General features: G+C 36.0%; 1 protein-coding gene across 6 annotated transcripts in view; it reads left to right on the plus strand.

Moving 5' to 3' along the window:
• Positions 1 to 1,222: 1,222 nt before the first annotated feature.
• The window catches only part of MASTL (microtubule associated serine/threonine kinase like), a 32,302-nt gene continuing 14,290 nt past the window's right edge, over positions 1,223 to 19,234 (plus strand). Inside the window, exons 1-7 of one of the 6 annotated variants that reach the window (XM_031939821.1) lie at positions 1,223 to 1,577; positions 6,004 to 6,141; positions 9,392 to 9,531; positions 10,425 to 10,513; positions 11,365 to 11,471; positions 11,701 to 11,851; positions 16,729 to 16,901. In XM_031939821.1, the coding sequence (XP_031795681.1) occupies positions 1,341 to 1,577; positions 6,004 to 6,141; positions 9,392 to 9,531; positions 10,425 to 10,513; positions 11,365 to 11,471; positions 11,701 to 11,851; positions 16,729 to 16,901 (1,035 nt within the window). In that variant the 5' untranslated portion in view covers positions 1,223 to 1,340. Of the gene's footprint in view, positions 1,578 to 1,926; positions 2,396 to 6,003; positions 6,142 to 6,760; positions 7,614 to 9,391; positions 9,532 to 10,424; positions 10,514 to 11,364; positions 11,472 to 11,700; positions 11,852 to 16,728; positions 16,902 to 19,234 lie in introns of those variants that run through there. The other 5 variants (XM_031939820.1, XM_031939823.1, XM_031939822.1 and 2 more) reach the window with 5 other exon arrangements.

The following is a 19,234-nucleotide window of genomic DNA, read 5'->3' on the forward strand; positions in this document are numbered from 1 at the left end:
TCATTCTTAAACGGTTCCCTCCCCCTCCCCCCATGAAAAAATGCTTGTTTAAGCTGTGCTTTAAACCTTATCTTAATAAATTAAATTTAAAATACTATCTTATTGTAATGATTATTTCCTCGGCGACACCTCTTGATTGCCAACGAGATTTTCTTTTCTTTTTTAAAAATCTTCACCATCTTTGGCCTTTCCATGGAATCTGAACAGTTAACCACGCCCACTCCTGGATCACTTCTTGTTTGCTTTTTTAAAACCTTCACCATCCTTGGCCTTTTTATGGAATCTGAACAGTTAACCACGCCCACTCCTGGATCACTTCTCCCTAGCTTGCTTAATCCTGGGCTTTCCCTGCTTACTTCCACTACCCAGCCACTTTTTCTGTTCGCTCTCTAGTTGGGAGCGTTCCCATAAAGATTAGCGCCAGGCCATTTGCACTTCTTTTCCCCCTCATCTTTCAACTCAACAAACTCGTACTAAGTCTCTGTTACGGACAAGATACATCCAAATAGTCGAAGGACCGTCATGTGCAAAAGGAGTCTGTTTTGTTTGGTCCAGAGAGCAGGAAAAACGGTCAAAGTAAAAAAGTGGTAGATCTGGATTCATTTAACTACTTCATCTTTGACGCTGAAAAGGGAATGACGAGCGATGGGAGAGAAAGGATTTCCCTAATTTACTAGGAAGAGCACTTGGGAAGTTGGGGGAATCTCTTCTCTGGGTGCACTTCCGCACCGAGTCCTTCCCCTCCCCCATCAAGCACCCCAATTCCACCCAACTACTTCGTTCTTGTTCTGTCCCGCCCTTCTCTCGCTGACCCCGTTCGCACTACACGACTTATCCAGAGTCACACAGCCAGAGCGTGTCTTCCCGACTGCTGGTCCGATGCTCTGCCCACGGGGCCACCCAGTCGCCTAGGCTAGCGATGCCCAATGAGGTTTCGATTTCCGTGCTCTTTAACCTTTTAATGCCAATTATGTGGATGACATGATTTCCCTCCTCTCACAGGCCCCACCCCCTCCAAGGGACCCAAACGGTTTTACTAGCGGTCTTGTGTAACTGACTTATGAAATGAATATTTTAAAAAGCAAAAGACATTTACGAAAACAACAACAAAGGCCATAGAGTGTGGAAGCGGGACTGCAGCTGCAGGTGCCGGAGCCGAGGCCTGCCTTCAGGGAGTGGGCGGTGTCAACGTCACAGGGCGGACCCCGGCGTTCACTGCGCGGTGACGCCAACGCGTCCTTACGTCAGCGGACGGCGGGGCGGGGCTTTGTTTTGAAACTTGGGGGCGGGAGTGGCAGCTTCGGCCAGGGCACGGCGGGCTGGCAGGGCCGAGGCTGGCCATGGAGCTGACTGGCGGCCGCCCTGCGGAGTCGGAGGCGGGAGAGGCGGCCAGCGCCTGGGCTGGGCGAGACTCGTCCGCGGGCGACGGCGGGGGCATCTCGGAAACGCCGGTGAAGCAGGTAGCCGTGCCGAGGCCCCCCTCCATTGAGGAGTTCGCCATCATGAAGCCCATCAGCCGCGGGGCCTTCGGCAAAGTGTACCTGGCGCGGAAAGGCGGCAAGCTGTACGCCGTGAAGGTGAGGCCGGCGCGGGGTGGGGGATGGGCGGCCCGCTCCGGGCCCCTGGGGGGGGGGGGCAGCGGCTCACACATCCTGCCATTAGCCCTTGGCCCTTTGCTGCTCTGGACCCCAGGAGATGGTTTCCTCTTGTGTGAGACGAAGGGAGTCCCTTAACTGCCTCGTGTGTATATGAGGTTGGCACCAGCACCCGCCTCCTAAGGCTGCCCCAAGGAGCGCTTGGAAAACCGCCCAGGCCTTCATAGCTGTTGGCCGCGGGGCCGGTGCCGGGCCGCAGCGGGGTGTAGGGAACAGGTGTGGCCGGGCCGCCGATGGCCGTCCTAGCGGGAGAACGGGGGGGGCGGGGGGGGGTGCTCCTGACGCACAGCGTGGGTATTCCATTCGTGTGCCGGGCCGAAGCGTGCTAGCGCCCCTGGAGAACCGGCGACTTGTTCTGTGCTTCACCAACCGAAGGCCCGCGTCGTTGGGGCCCCGGAACCATTCGGCCGGCTCCCGGGGCCTGCTTTGGGCCGGCATTGGGAATGCGCCCTCCTGGACATGCAGAGCAGTAAATACAAGAGTGTTGGAAGAAGAAAAGTAGGAAGAGCTTAGCCCAGGGCCTGGTACGTCAGGTGGGCTTCAAAGTATCTAAACCTATAAATGTAGTATCGAGGCAGCGCACTGCATTTAGTCAGGAAATAGTTATTAAACTCCTACTGTGTACCAAAGACCGCACTAAGGGTATACATATACAGAAAGACAATTGGCCCTGCTCCTAGAGAATCTGCCTTTCAAATTCAGACTGAGGATCGCATCGTGCAAAGTGACTTTGGCAAAAGGTAAAGTGACACGTTTCAGCAAAAAGGCTATTCCAGCGTGAATCATTGTGTTGATAATTGCTACAATTTTTAAAAAGACGTATACTTTTATGTCATCTATTTCAGATTGATATTTGCCCATTTGTTTTAGAATGTCATTTCCTCGGAAACAGTCATAGCAATTTGACTGACTTTCCCACATCATTGAGTTGTACCGTTATTCTTGAGAAGATGAAGACAAGAAGTAAAGGAAACCAAGTGCTCATCATTAATCAAAAGACATACTTTCCACATTTCTCTATAAATCATTGAGTTGAGGCGCTTCGCTGTTAACTAAGAAGTAGGGGGATAGATACCCTCCAGTTTAGAGGTAAAGGCAGTTTATTGAGACTGTCCCGGGACTCCCCGCCTTTTTTTTTTTTTTTCTTACAAGGCGGGGAGTCTCTGGATGTCTGCAAAGGCTAGGTGGTTTAACACCCTGATTGCCCTGATTGGCATTGGGCTGTACATCCTGCAGTCTTCTTTTTTGACCTTTTACTTTTTATAGAAACAAAAGATTTGGTCGTTAGTTTGAAGATTATTTCCGATTATAAATTGTGAATATACTTGATAGTTGAAAATAGGTTATTGAAAGGCAAGACAAATTTATATGCAATAAGTACTCATTAAGAAGTGTTGCTTCTATGTTTACTATGTCAGCTAAAAACTATCTGCTAGAGGTAACTTAAAATTTATGTACGTTTAATGATGCTCACCCTGACCACTCTTCTTCCCCGATTTGAACTGACCATTATATATTAGGGAACTATGAGTTTGTTGTCCATCTATCCTAATCTCTTACTTGCCTGGAACGCAGAGTTGTGACTGGGCCAAGGTCATATAGCTAGTAAGTGTTGAAAAATGGAGATTTGAATCAGAATCTAAAAGAATCAATCCTGTCTCTATATTATAATTACATTTTAAAAATACAGATGACATATTTTTGAAAATATAAGTGTGGGAAGACCAAGATATAAACTCAGAAAAAGACAACAGGGTTAAAAAACAAAGACTCAAGTTAAAATGCTACTTGGACTCAAACCCAACAAGAATTCGTAGAAGAGTTGAAGAAAGAGATGAGAATGGTAGAAGGAAAATTGGGAAAGAAACGAGAATGATTATTGATTAGAGAAATGCAAATTGAAACAATTCTGAGATACCACTTCATGCCCCTCAGATCGACTGAGATGACAGGAAAAAATAATGATAAATGTTGGAGGAGATGGGGGGAAACTGGGACACTTATACATTGTTAATGAAGTTGTGAAATGATCCAACCATTCTGAACAGCAATTTGGAATTATGCCTAGAGGGCCCTTTTTGTAGTGGCAAGGAACTGGAAATTGAGTGAATGCCCATCAGTTGAGGAATGGCTGAATAAATTAAAGTATATGATGAGCAGACTGATATCAGAAAAACCTGGAAAGACTTACATGAACTGATGCCAAGTGAAGTGAGAAGAACCAAGAGAACATTGTATATAGTTAAAACAAGATTGTGTGATGATCAGTTGTGATGGACTTAACTCTTCTCAACAGTGTAGTGAATCGAGACAGTTCCAATAGACTTGAGATGAAAAATGCTTTTTCCATCCAGAGAGAGAAGTATGGAGATTGAATGTGGATCGAAGCATAGTATTTTCAGCTTTTTGTTTTTATGTTTTTTTTTTTTTCCTTCATCATTTTTTCCTTTTTGATCTGATTTTTCTTGCATAACAGGATAAATATGGAAATATATTTAAAAGAATTACACTTATTTAATCTTATCAGATTGCTCAGAACTCAAGGGAAAGCATAAAACGGTAAACATGAAAATTGCTTGCTCAGGAGTCAAAGGGAAGCATAAACAAGGTAAACATGAAAGAGAAATGAATTAAGTGGAACTGTTTATATTCCTAAATGAAAAAATGATGATAAATGTCACCCCTAATAACTATATATAACCTAATAATCATTATTATGGCAGTTAAAAGGAGTTTGCATAGAACAAGGACATGAATGCAAGTCAATTAAGTTGGAATAATCTCCAAAAAGAAAGAGGGGGTGAGAGAGAGAGAGAGAAGGGGGAAAGGAGAAGTTTTCTCATGTAAAAGAATACATAAGGAATAGTTTTTTCAGTGGAAGGGAAAATGGGGGGGGGGGGAGGGGTGGGAGCATGCTTGAATCTGAAGCATTTAAACAGAATTGATTCAAAAAAGGAAGATTATGTTGCACATATTGGGAAATAGAAGAGAATAAGATAAAATGGGAGGGAGTGATAAAAGAGGATAGATTAAGGAACACAGTGGTTAGAAACAAAAATAGACTTTTGAGGAGGGAAAGCATAAAAAGAGAGAGAAAATGGGAAGGAGGGATTAATAATTATTCACACAATTGATAATCATAACTTTGAAATGAATAGGGTAAGCTCAACCATAAACTGAAACAAATAGCTAAATGTATTAAAAACTGGAATCCAACAACAAATTGTTTACAAGAGAAACTTATAAGTTTCTTGAACTTGAAAGAGAAAGACACAGTTAAAATAAAGGGCTGGAAAATAATCTCATATGCTTCAGTAGAACTTTAAAAAAAAGAGAGAGAGAAGGGTTGCCATCATGATCTCAGATAAAGCAAAAGTAGACTTAATTTAAAGGGATAATCAGGGAAGCTACATTTTCTAAAAGGTTATCATAGACAATTAGTATCAAATTATTTTTACAAGTTTCTTTGATAAAGGTCTTCTCAAATATTAACTGAGTCAAATTTATAAAAATAGGAGCCATTTCCCAATTGATAAATGGTCAGAGATATAAATAGGCAGTTTTTAGAAGGAATCAAAGTTATCTATGATGAAAAAAATGCTGTAAATCATTATTGCTTAGAGAAAGGCAAATTAAAACAACTCTGAGATATGTCGAACCTTTCTAGCAACCTTTATATTTCTTTATATTTACAATAGGACCTTTGGGTGTGTTTTTCTACTCATGCTTATCTCTAAGAAGGAAGAAAAAGTACTCTGGGTAAGACCCAGCATTTTTTAATAGTACAGTACAGTACAGTCCTTGGTGGGATCGCCCTTCCAAAGAGGAAAGAAGTTAGAGATAATAAATAGTTGACTTCCTTGAATGTTTGGTTCAGAAAGTATTCTGTGGCTTTGTCATTGCTGTTAATTGTAGTTTCTACAGCTCCTGGTTTGGTCCAAGAATTCCTTGCCATTGACCTATTGCTACCCCTTGAACTCTGTTCTTAAGAGTATATAATTCCTTGGTAAGGAATTTATCCTTTAGAATTGACTGTCTTGTCTCTGTCCCTTAACTCCAACAATCTTTGGAAGTAAGCAATGTCTAACCACCATGTATGGTTTCAGAATCTAAGACACCTGAAAGGTTTTGCAGTTAACCGTAAAGCTAGGACTGAACTAAGGCCTCCTGATTTTCTGGACTGTATGACCCATATTACTAATATGACATAGTGTCAGTTGTACCCTTGAAGTATTTAGGTTAGTCTTTTGTCAGTTTATTTGATTTTTATAATGAATAAATGTCTGAATATGAAAACATTTTATCATTGAAAAAACTCATATACTAAGTATAGTGGCTGTTTTTATAGGTTGTCAAAAAAGCAGACATGATCAACAAAAACATGACTCATCAAGTCCAGGCTGAGAGAGATGCACTGGCACTCAGCAAGAGTCCTTTTATTGTCCATTTGTACTATTCACTACAGTCAGCCAACAATGTCTACTTGGTAAGTAATAAACTTGAAATGATTTTATTAATAAGATAAGGATATGAGTACCCCGTATGCCATGTTTATAGCCTTGCAGTTAAAAAAAGGTAGAGGCGTTGTTCCAATATTAAATGAGTTCTTAAAGACAGCAATAAGAGATGGCAGTAATTAAAGTAATTTTTGAGAATATCATACAACTATGCGACAGTGCTTTCATTTCTGTGATCAATGAGTGAATTGTGATACTTAATAAAATCAGGCAACATTGGTATTTCATTAACAGCCTATCTTCAATAATTTTGAGGAAATTTGTGATGGTATGTGTGTTAGTAGTTAAAAAGAGATGGAGTTAAATGGTCTAGACATTCTTAAAGGTATTACCAAATCCACTGGTCATTCCTCATTGTCCATCTCCTAGGGTTTTGCTGATTCTCCTCCTACTTGATCCACCACTTCTCAGTTTTTTTTTTGGTATTTAATCATCCATATCACACCCTCTGACTGGATGGACATGCCTCAAGGCTTTATACTAGTTTTTTTATGCTCTCATTGGTGACCTTTCCTGCTTGAATAGGTTCAATTATTATTCTCTCTGCAGATGATACTCAGTGTTTTATTTCTAATCTTAGTCTTTTTTTTTTTTCCTTTTTCTTTTTTTTGGGGGAGGAAGTTGGGATAGGGAGGCAGCGGAGCAATTGGGATTAGGTTACTTGTCCAGAGTTACACAGCTAGTAAGTCTGAGGTCAGATTTGAACTCTGGTCTCTCCTGACTACAGGGCCAGGGGTCTATCCACTGTATTAGTTCCACCCGCCTTAGTCTTTCCCTTGAGCTTGAATTCTACCTTACATATCAATAGATACGAACATTTCAATCAAATGTTGAGATTTATATTCAGCAGTCTGGATGTTTTTGGCTTAGCCTTTTTATTGTTATACATAAAAGGGAAGAGTAAGCAGGTCCAACAGCCATGTTCTTTCAAGTGGAGGATAGCTGGCCAACTTATAATAATAAGGCCACTTTTAGTGATGAGAGTTGATAAAATGTGTGTGTGTGTATAAATATATAAAATGCCTACTGTCCACCAAGAAGTTTATATTTTAATTGATAAATTATCTGTTTCAAGTGAGAAGTTTGTTCTGGAGATGAAACAAGTTGTTAAGCTATTTTCATTTCCAACTCTCAAGTGTCCCAATTTTTAAGAACTTAAAATTGCATTAAGACTTTTTTCCTTTCCCAGAGAATTGATCCTTGTAACAAAAGATTAAAAAAAAAAAGGAAAAAAAGTAGTTCATCAAAACAAAGCTATTCAACATATCAATTGAGTCTGACAATATCTACAGTGGTCCACACTTACTGTTTCCAACCTCTGCAAGAAGGAGGGAGCTACATTTTCTTTTCTTTAGGGCTATGTCAAGTTTAAATTTATGAAGACTTATAGAAGTGTTTTGACTTGGAACTTTTATGAGAAGAGTAACATGGATTCAAAAAGGTTGGTCTATTGTTTGGAATTGGAGATCTGGATATTAGTGGTCTTTTGGTATGTGAAAGATGAAATGAGTAAGGAAACAGTTTAAGCTTGCAAGTTTATTAAACAATTTCTTTTCTTTTCTTTTTTTTTTTTTTTTTTTTTTTGCTAACAAATTGGGATCATAGCTTTCTCAGCTTTGGCATTGGATTCCAAAAACAGGGAATACAGCCTTTTATAAATTAAAAACAATCAAATAAGTCCAATTAACTAAAAGGCAGTAATACAACATTAGGTAATTAGATTTCTAATTGTATGAAAGATTTCCAAATCGGAAGTTTGAATAAACAGGTTGTAATTCCCTGAATTCAGAAAAAGAGGTGTCTTTCCCAAAGTAAACAATAATTGATTAATCAGTATGGGACTAGTTTTCAGGTAAAACGTGGGTTTTCTTGAGAAAACTCTGCATTGGTTGATCTGACTGAGTTTCTGATCACCATTACCTATGTCCTTAGTTAAGAGCCTCTAAACAGAAGATAGAAGTGGTCCAGCTTCTCAACCATAGAGTTAAACAGTACAGTAAGGTTTTCTCCCAATTCCCACAATTGAATAAAGTTTTCTCACAAGAGAGAAATTGGACTAACCCCAAAATTGAATAAAAAGGAAGCTGATCTGGCTTCAGAATTGTCATAACGTGGAGTCAGTGTGCTCCACTCAATTCCCACACTTCTTTTTGTCCTAATCCCTTCAGTTCCCCAAGTGTCCAAAGATGGTTCGATGGCCTGACCCTAACTGGAGAGTGGCAAGATGTTTTGCATGTCACCTTCCCCATAATAATTAATGATGGGATTTCTCTCAACACAACTATATGTATCTCCAGCACATCTTCACTCTGATCCTCCCGCTATTCAGGCTCCAAAATTCCCCCTTTTTATCCTGTTGTTGACCCCTTCCTATAGTTAATAATCTAAGTGTGCACAGCAGCAGCTTTTCAGGCTCCACTGGGAAGAAACTGCCTGTGAATAGCTTTGTGGCTGTTGCAGGTATTCTTAGAAGGTCCTCTACCTTTTCCTTTTGAGAGGGGGAGAGTGAGTTACACACACAGGATAAACAAGCTTGGATGAGTTTCAGTCTTCGTCTTCATCACAGACATCTTTACATTACCCTCCCTCTAAAATCCGTCTCTCTTTTGAATTTCACTATTACTGTGAGGACAGAATCATCTTTCCAGTCACATCCAGAGTCACAACTGCAGCGTCACGTCAAAGAATTCCTTGTTCTCCATCATCCTGTATATTTACTCAGTTGCCAAATTTTGTCATTTCTGTTTTGAATATAGCTCTTTCATCTATCCTTTTCTTTCTATTTGTGTAACCACTACCCTAGTTTAAAAATTTGCTGCTTTTTTTCTGAACTATTACAAGAGCCTCTTACTTGGCTCAAGTCTCTCCTCTCTCCAATTAATCCTTAACATAGCTGTCTAAATGAATTTCCTAAAGTAAGAGTTTGACCTTGTCATTTTCTTATTCATTAAACTTCAGTGGCCTCCTATTAACTCTAGGATCAAGTATTATTTCATCTGTATCTCATTCTTTTAAAATTTCTATTATGGCATCAGTTTGATGATATGCATAATTATTTGCATATTGTATATTAAACTACATAGATGTGCTACAGTATAGTACTTCATCATGTAACTAAATGTTATAATAAACTTTAATTGCAAATTATAATGCTAGATGATTAATAAGTTTAAAATAACTAATTTTTTACTTTAAAATACACAAATGCTTTTGTGACAGGTGATGGAATATCTAATTGGTGGAGATGTCAAATCTCTCTTACATATATATGGTTATTTTGATGAAGAAATGGCAATAAAATATATTTCTGAAGTAGCACTAGCTCTAGATTACCTTCATAGACATGGAATAATCCACAGGTAAGGACTGATTTAATTTAAATCTTTGTAAATATTCACCCAATAATGTAATATTGTAGCATAAACTACTATACTATATAGTATATAATTGCTATATAATTACTATATAATTGCTTCTAATACATAAAAATATTTGCCTATGTAGCTGGGGATGCAAAAGTCCAGTAGCAGACTGGCCCAATTTGGGAATTTACTCTTCATTATTCTATTATCTTAAAGTTGCCTGTTCTGCAACACTCCTCCATTGCTGCTTTGGAACTGTTCCTAGGGTTATAGGGACTTTGATTTTGCTGCCTCCTACAGGACTTTGCACTAACCTAGCTAGTCTGTTGTGTTTAGTGAAATAGATGTGATAGAGCAAAATCTCTTAGTTTTTGTATCATTTCTTTAATTTAACAGTTCTGTTGTCAGCTTACTTGTATTTCTTTTTTTTTCTTCTTTTTTTTTTTTTTCACTTTATTTCTGCTCTTTTGTATCCTCTAGAGAGATATGGGAAGAATTATATAGGTAAATTTGGTTTGGAACCTAATATTCAGGATGGCATCAATAAACATATCTCAGTTTAGATATATGTAAAATGGCAGATACAGAGAATGTTTTTTATTGAGATGTAATCATTTATCTAGTGCTTTTTAAGTGGGATTATACTTAAATTACTTAATTTAATTTTTTGTGAGATAATTGGGGTTAGGTGACTTGCTCAGGGTGCAGTTTTAGAAAGGTAGATTGCAAAATGCATGTGTTTTGGAGCAGGTGAGAAGACTTTTAAATCTTAAAAAGCTGACCTTGCCAGTATCTATGAATTGCTTTCCATTTTCTTCAAGAGATTTGTATGTACATTTTAACTTTAACCTACCAACTAACTTTAGACTGTAATTTTTTTGAATATGCAGGGATTTGAAACCAGATAATATGCTTATTTCTAATGAGGGTCATATTAAACTGACAGATTTTGGCCTTTCCAAGGTTGCTTTGAATAGAGGTAAGAAAATATTTGGTAAGCTAAGAAAAAAACACAAATATTTTTAGTTATATTTTATTTTTTGACTTTTTTCTTTGTTAGTTGACACTTGTGAGGAACCCAAAGATTATTCACTGCAAGGTGTAGGGGAAAGTTCTAATGCTATCTTCCTCCACTAAAGATGAGTCATGAGGAAATGCTTACTTCCTAATCTTAAATCTCCAAAGGTAGATATTTCATTTAAGATCATTACTGATAAATGATGACCATTAACTTTGTTCAGAGAAAGATACTCTGCAGAATCCAATTCCTTGAATATTTCTAGGTCTGTCCAGGAGATAATATCTATTCCATAGAAATTATTAATTCATTAAAGTATGTGACTTTGGAGTCCTTTGGATGGTAGTGGATACCATGTATTAATGTTTCTGTGTACATTAGTACTAATTCATAAATGTGAAGGATGAATAAAAGTAGAAAAATCAGTTACCCTCAGCGTCATAATGATCCATTTAATAACAATGAATGTCATAATTTTAAAAAGTTATTGCACAAAATGATTTTTCAAGGTATATAGCATATAATTAAGCAAATGTTCCCTAGTTTTTGAATGCTCTAGTACTCACAAATAACTGAGAATTTCAGTTTGAATTAATTGTTCATTTAGGAGAAAAACTTGGTCATATCAATTATTCAGTAAATTGATTAACATATTCTTTTTCTTTGTGACATACTGACTTCTGACATGCAAAATAGGTTTTTTAGAGGGTTTGTTATATATTGGGTTTTTCAAGTTAAGTGACTATTGACTTGGTGACAAATGAGTATTTTTTAACGAATTAATATAGTAACATTTCTTTTTACTTATTTAGAAATTAATATGTTGGATATTCTTACAACACCCTCAATGGCTAAACCCAAACAAGATTATTCAAGAACTCCCGGACAAGTTTTATCTCTCATCAGCTCTCTAGGATTTGTAAGTGTTTGACTAAAAAAATCTGTGTAACCCAATCCCTTCTGAACACATTTAAACATTTTTAAAGGTTTAACTCTCATACTTTAAAAAACATTTGATTAAAACAAATAAATTTTTAAGTGCATCAGAGAATTCTAGCAAACTTTAATATTTTTGTATATTTAACTATAGTTGTCCTGCTTGATTTTCAACAATACGATGGTTTTTGTATTGTTCTTGTTTTTTATAGTATACACCAAATGATGAGAAAATGGAAGAAACGGTTGAAGCTATGTCAAGCCCTGTATCTGAAATTTCACAAGTTTCTAAGGATTTTCCTTGTCCAATGTCTATAGATCAAAAGGATAATGCTTTATGTTCAAGTAAACTTCTTCAATCATGTGAGTATATATAAGTACACCAAGCAAACAATTTATAACTTACATTACACGTGAGATGTTCAAACGCTATAAAAAGATAAAATCTCTAATAAATAATAATAATAATATTTTAAATGTTTGAGGATATTTGGAGTAGTCTTTCAATCAAATTGTATACATAAATATCTTTTGATATACCTTGTGGTCATTTTATTAGGGCAACAGTTTGACAGTGTTTTTAGAGTTAGAGGAAAGCTCTCTCATAATCTGCATATGTTTTTAGGAACCACTCATCAAATGCGATGCTATCTGCTATGTCAGTGATTACTTGCATTTTTGGTATAGCTACTTTTTTTTGATGTCAAGAAATTTCATGAACTTCTATGTAATAGAAATCGTACTATTGGTATCCATTAATTGAGAAAAATATTTGAAAAGGTTTCTGTCGAAATTTGTTCCTTGCTGAAACACATGTCCATATCCATTTGAGGGTTGCAGTTTGTCTTTGACAGCAGTGCAATCTTAGATTAGATTACTTTTGCTTACATAGCAGAAAAAACTTCATGTATATCATTAATCCTTATCTTTGAGGTCACCTGCTCTTCTGATGTCCTTAAAGATTTATGCACACTCATTCCCTAAGTGTATGGCTGAACTTTAAATTTTCAGTAGACTTTATTCAGATGAATCTTGCAAGTTCTTTAAGAATAGTAGACTAACAAATTAGGAAGAACTTGGAAAAATTATCAGTAAAGATCTTTTTAGCTCAAATTCTATGCTTCTCTTTTCAGGAGCAGTGATATTTCTACATATCATTTCTTTAATTACTTAAAAAAATTTTTTTTTCAAATATTTTTTATTTTCAAAATACATGCAAAGATAGCTTTCAACATTTACTCTTTCAAAACCTTGTGTTTCAAATTTTTCTCCCTCCCTTTGCTCCATCCTTTTCCTCTCCAAAAAAAAAAAAAACCTTATGCAATTCTTGTATTCATATTTCCACAATTATCATGCTCTACAAGAGAAATCATATCAAAAAGGAAGAAAAATGAGAAAGAAAAAAGCCAAGCAAGCAATAATAAAAAAGATGAAAATGCTATATTATGATCCACACTCAATCCCCACAGTCCTCTCTCTGGCTGCAGGTGGCTCTCTCCAAACCAAGTCTATTGGAATTGGCCTGAATCATCTCATTGTATTATTAATACAATTTATATTAAAATATATATAATATATATTAATATATTATACAATATATATAATTATATGTAATATATATTATATATAATATAATATATAATAATATATAATATATATACTCTTTTTGTATTAGTATTACAAATTAGTTTCAACTTTCTTTCTCTCTTTTTGCTAAGACAATTGCAGTTAAGTGACTTGCCCAGAGTCACACAATTAGGAAGTTTTAAGTGTCTGAGGTCAGATTTGGACTCAGGTCCTCTTGACTAAAGGGCTGGTGCTCTATCCACTGCGCCACCAAGCTGCCCCAACAGCATCAAATTTCAAATTATATTACAAAGTAGTAATCATAGGTGTGATGACTACGTTAGCACCCTGGATACTTTAGAATCAGCTGGAGTCAGCATAAGCAAAAGTCCTTAATCTTTATTCTTTGTGGACATGAACAGAATGGTGATATGAAGTGAGAGCAATTGGACAAGAATCTGCCAGGAGTGACTCTGGCTTTCTCACTTCACCCCTTTGCTAGTCTTACTCCACCCAATCTCCTATACAAGAGATCAAGCTTGCACAGCGTAGTGGGCAGGGCCCTTCTTTCTCCAGGCATATACTAGTGTAGAGTATTGTCCAATTGGTAACTGGCCTTAAGTGCTCTGATCTCGGTGCATCTGCTCAGAGTTTTCAGCCCATTACACATAGGGAGCAGCTAGATGATACAGTGGAGAGAGTACCAGCCCTAAAGTCAGGAAGACCTGAGTTCAAATCTGGGTGTGTGACCCCAGGGCAAGTCACTTGCCTTGTAAAAACAACAATAAAATAGTAATCATCAAAATAATGTAGTAATGGTTAAGAAATAGAATGATAAATCAGAGGAATAGAGACTATGGTAATCTTGTATTTAGTGAACGAAAAATTCCAAAATTTTAAGACGGAAACTCATCTTTTGACAAAAATTGTTGGGAAAACTGGAAAACAGTTTGTCAGAAACTAGGCATAAAAGTCAATATAAGTAAATTAGAGGAGCATGGAAAATATTAGTTATTAGATATATAGATAAAGGAGATATTTATGACCAAATGAGAGATAGGGAGGATCATGGGAAGTAAGATGGATAATTTTGTTTACATGAAATTAAAAGGACTTTGCATAAGCAAACCCATTACAGCCATAATTGAAGGAAAGCAAGAACCAAGAAGAGGGATTTGCAGCAAGTTTCTCTAATAAAGGCTTTTTTTCTCAAATATATAGGCACTGAGCCAAGTTTATAAAAATAAGAGTTATTTCCCATTTGTTAAAAGATCAAAGGATATGAAAAAGCAGTTTTCAGAAGAAAAAAATCAAAGTTTTCAAAAATCATATGCTCTAAATCACTACAGATTAGAGTGGTGCAAATTAGAACAAGTCTGAGGCACCACCTCATACCTATCAGTACATGGCAGAAAAAGAAAATAATAAATGTTGGAGGGCATGTGATAAAATTGGTACTGTTAGTAGATGTGTAAATTGGTTTTTCCATTCTGGAGAACAATTTGGAAGTATATTCATTCACAGGAATATAAAGCTGGACATACCATAATTTGACCATTTTTAGGTCTTTATCTCAAAAGGAGGGAAAAACTTAATTTGTACAAAAATATTTATGGTGACTCTTTTTGAGGTGGTGTGGATGCCCATCAATTGGAGATGGCTGAACAAGTTGTGATATATGATTGTGATGGAATACTATTGTGCTAGAATGAGAGGGCAGTGAAAGCCAAGGAAGCCAGAGAATATATTTATGAACTGATGCAAAATAAATTGAACAGAGCTAGGAGAATATTGCATACAATAACAGCAATATTGTAACAATATTCAAAAGTGAAAGATTTAGCTATTCTGATCAATACAGTGATCCAAGACAATTCCAAAGGAATCATAATGAAAAAATTGCTTTCAGCTTTCAGAAAGAGAAGTAGATTAAAACATATATTTCCCATTTTCTTGATTTTTTTTTTTTTTTAATATCATGGCTAAGAAGGAAATGTTTTGGTTGACCTGTGTATAATTTGATATCATATTGTCTTCTCAATGCATGGGGAAGAGACTGAAGATTAAGAAAGAATTTGGTCTTTAATATTTAAAAAATGTTAAAAATAAATGTCTTTAAGAATACACTTGAGAAATAATTCAAAGACATTTCAATAGACTTGTGATGGAAAGAGCCATCCTCATCCATTGAGAAGAAAATGGATACTGAATGTGGATTAAACACATAATATTTTCACCTCTTTTGTTGTTTGCTTGCTAGTTTTTTTCTTTATTTCCTCATTTTTTTCCTCTTGTGATCTGATTTTTCTTGTACCACATGATAAATGTGAAAATATATTTAGAAGAATTGCATGTGTTTAACTTATATTGGATTACTTGCTGTCTAGGGGGAGGGAAGGAGGGAGAAAATTTTGGAATATGAGGTTTTGCAAAAATGAATGTTGAAAACTATCTTTGCACGTATTTTGAAAAATAAAAAGCTATTTTAAAAAAAAATTGACAAGATAATGAAGTGAACTTGCTTTTAACACTACAGAAAAAAAACAAAAGGAAGGAGAGATTTTGTGAAGATGGAATTGACAGGATTTGGCAACAGATTGAGTATGGGGAAATGAGAAAAAATGAGGAATCCAGGTTAAGAGCTTGGATGACTGAGAGAATGGTAGTATCTTTGACACTATTATGGAAGTTACAAAGTGGGAAGGGTTTTAGAGTAAGTTCATTTTTGGATATGTTGAATTTGAGATGTCTGTAAAATTTATAGTAAAAGATGTCTAATGGGTAGTTGGAGATGTGAGACTGAATTTCAGGGGAGGTTAGGACTGGAAAAATACATCTGAGAATTACATTCTGTTAGAGAAGATAATTCATTCCATAGAAGTTCTTGAAATCACCAAATGAAATAGTGCAGAGAGAGAAAAGAATAACCCATAGCAGGAAGGGAAGGTAGTCCCCTTTAGTGCATATTATCTGCATGAAGATTCAACAGAGGATCAGGTGGATAGAAATTCAGAGAATCAAGGGACAGCAGTGACTCAAAAATCTCAAGAGAAGAGAATATCAAAAAGAAAAGTGCCATTGTTGTGTCAGGGGATGCAAAGAAGTCAAGAAGGATGATAGTCAAGAAAATGTCATTGAATTTGACAATTAAAAGATCATTGGTAACTTTAGAGAGAAGATTCAGTTGAATGATAAAATTGAAAGCCAGATTACAGTGATGAGAGAGGAGAGGCTTTTGAGATATGGGACTTTAGACAGCTTTTCCTAGGAGAATGGCTGGGAAAGAGTGAAGAAAATTAGGGTAAAACAAACCAGTTGATTAGTCTTGATTTAGACTAATGATATTTGTCTCTACTAACAGACTCTTGATTTAACTTTGGATTTTCATGATTATTTTTTAGCTTCTAAATAATTTACCAGTCTTCATGAGTATATTTATTAAATTGTACACATATTAGCCAATGTGTGTAGTTGACAAAAAAAAGAAGTCTAGTTTTTTGTTTATATGTTATTGTTCTAATAGAAAGTAGTTCTATTTCTAACATAGATGATTTTATTGTATTGATTGTAGGCAAAAGGAGAAGTCCAGTTAGATTAGAACAAAAGAAATGTAAGCATAAACTTTGAACTTTAATGTTGAAATACATGAACTTTTAATATTTTTTCATTTCAAGGTCTTGATACTGCTGTTTTAAACCCTGGGATGCCTGTGAAGTATTTGACTCCTAATCTAATACAATCCAGAAATACTCTTGGTACTTCTAGTACCAGTAGCCAGTCTCAAACTTTTGTGTCTAGTTTGGAGTCTGAGTGCTGCAGCAGCCCCAGATGGGAGCAAGATAACCAGGTTAAAGTAGCATTTCCCCTCCCCCTTCCCTCTAGTAATAATGTGTATATCATGTAAGTCATAGTGGTATACTGCATAGCTATTCATATTTAACTTACACGATAAATATTCTTTGTTTTCTGATCATTCAGTTTATTCTCAGATTGTTCTATTCTGTATAAGACTGATGTTGGATAAAATAGTTTTTTATCTTCTATTTTCTGGGGAAAAAAAATTTGAGTTAAATATTCCTAGTTTAAATTTGAATGATTGTGATAGATTATAAACTTTAAAAATGTTAAATTGATGTTGTTTCACCTATAGGCTAAGATTTCATATTCTTTTTTTTTTTTTTAAGATTTCATATTCTTAATGTACAATGCCTTGAGCTTATCTCATACCTTCCATGCAATTGTTGTGAGAGCTCTATACCTTTAAATAAAAATTCATATGGTCTCTATAAATATTAAAAAGAATAGTAGATAAATCACAGTCTGTAGATGTTTATTAGACTCTATATATTTTTTCTTCTCCCAATTTGTCTATTTGTGTCTATTAATACAGATTATATTTTATCATAAGTACACTGACGTGTAACTTGTGATTTCTAAGGGCAACATTTAAAAATAAAATTAAATAAGGTGCAGTTTTGTTTTATTATCAGAGATACTGCAGCTGTAGCTAATAATGAGATTTTCTTTCCTCATAACAACAGAGAAAAAACAAACCATGAGAAGCTAAAAGAATGAGAATCTTTACCCTCAACAAAGAAAGATTATGAAGAGGCACCTAATTCTACATCCTTAGCCCAGTGATCACTTTCTCTACTCCAGAGGGCTTTTAACCACTAATTTAATACAATTATTCTCTCAAAATTTATTTAGGATAATTATTTAAGCAAGATTTTTTTCTCAATTTTATTTTACATTAATTTGTTTTATGTTTAAGTATTAATTCTGAATTTTATTAAAGTAAAATCAGAATAATCTTTAAGACTACCTTATGAGTGGACAGCATACTTACCACAATCCAACATGGATAGACAATCTGCTTTGAGTCAGGAAGACCTGGATTCAGGTATTACTTCTGCCTCAACATACTAGCTGTTGCTTGAGGAAGCTGAATAATCATTTAATTATGATTAAATACTATGCAGCTAACTATCTGAAGAACTGTAGTTTACAGAGCATGTGCTGGATTGAACTGATAAGGAGGAATTTCCTATATTGACAAAATCGCAGCTCCAGTTCAAAGTAAATTTCATAGAGTGATAAAATATTGAGATACCTTTGTCCTAACTCCAGTCAGCCTAGCATAATGAAGGTTGGGTTCGACTGTCACCTTTGACATGTACTGGCCCCTGGGAAGATCACTTAACTTTTCAATGGTCCAAGCAGGTCTAGGACTATAAGGTCCAGAGAATATAATGATCCTGAATTGGAGAAAGAAATGTGTGTAAGGCTTCTTGTGCCAGTAATATAATAGGTCTAGGTCTTATCTCCATCCCCTATAAGTGTATTATTTGGAAAGTTTCCCACTTAATAAAATTGTTTGCTTGCTCATTCTCATTGTTAAAGTATTCTTTTCTTATTCTTATTATATTATAGCTTTTTATTTACAAGATATATGCATGGGTAATTTTTCAGCATTGACAATTGCAAATCCTTTTGTTCCAACTTTTCCTCTCCTTCCCCCCATCCCCTCCCCCAGATGGCAGGTTGACCAATACATGTTAAATATGTTAAAGTATAAATTAAATACAATATAAGTATACATGTCCATACAGTTATTTTGCTGTACAAAAAGAATCGGACTTTGAAATAGTGTTCAATTAACCTGTGAAGGAAATCGAAAATACAGGTGGACAAAAATAGAGGAATTGGGAATTCTGTGTAGTGGTTCATAGTCATCTCCCAGAGTTCTTTCACTGGGTATAGCTGGTTCAGTTCTTTACTGGTGTATTGGAACTGATTTGGTTCATCTCATTGTTGAAGATGGCCATGTCCATCAGAATTGATCGTCATATAGTGTTGTTGAAGTGTATAATGATCTCCTAGTTCTGCTCGTTTCACTCAGCATCAGTTCATGTAAGTCATTCCAGGCCTCTCTGAAATCATCCTACTGGTCATTTCTTACAGAACAATAATATTCCATAATATTCATAAACCACAATTTATTCAGCCATTCTCCAATTGATGGGCATTTACTCATTTTCCAGTTTCTAGCCACTACAAAGAGGGCTGCCACAAACATTTTGCCACATATGGGTCCCTTTCTCTTCTTTAAGATTTCTTTGGAGTATAAGCCCAGTAGTAACACTACTGGATCAAAGGGTATGCACAGTTTGATAACTT

This window comes from Sarcophilus harrisii, chromosome 5 (assembly GCF_902635505.1).
Source record: "Sarcophilus harrisii chromosome 5, mSarHar1.11, whole genome shotgun sequence".
Lineage (NCBI taxonomy): Eukaryota > Metazoa > Chordata > Mammalia > Dasyuromorphia > Dasyuridae > Sarcophilus > Sarcophilus harrisii.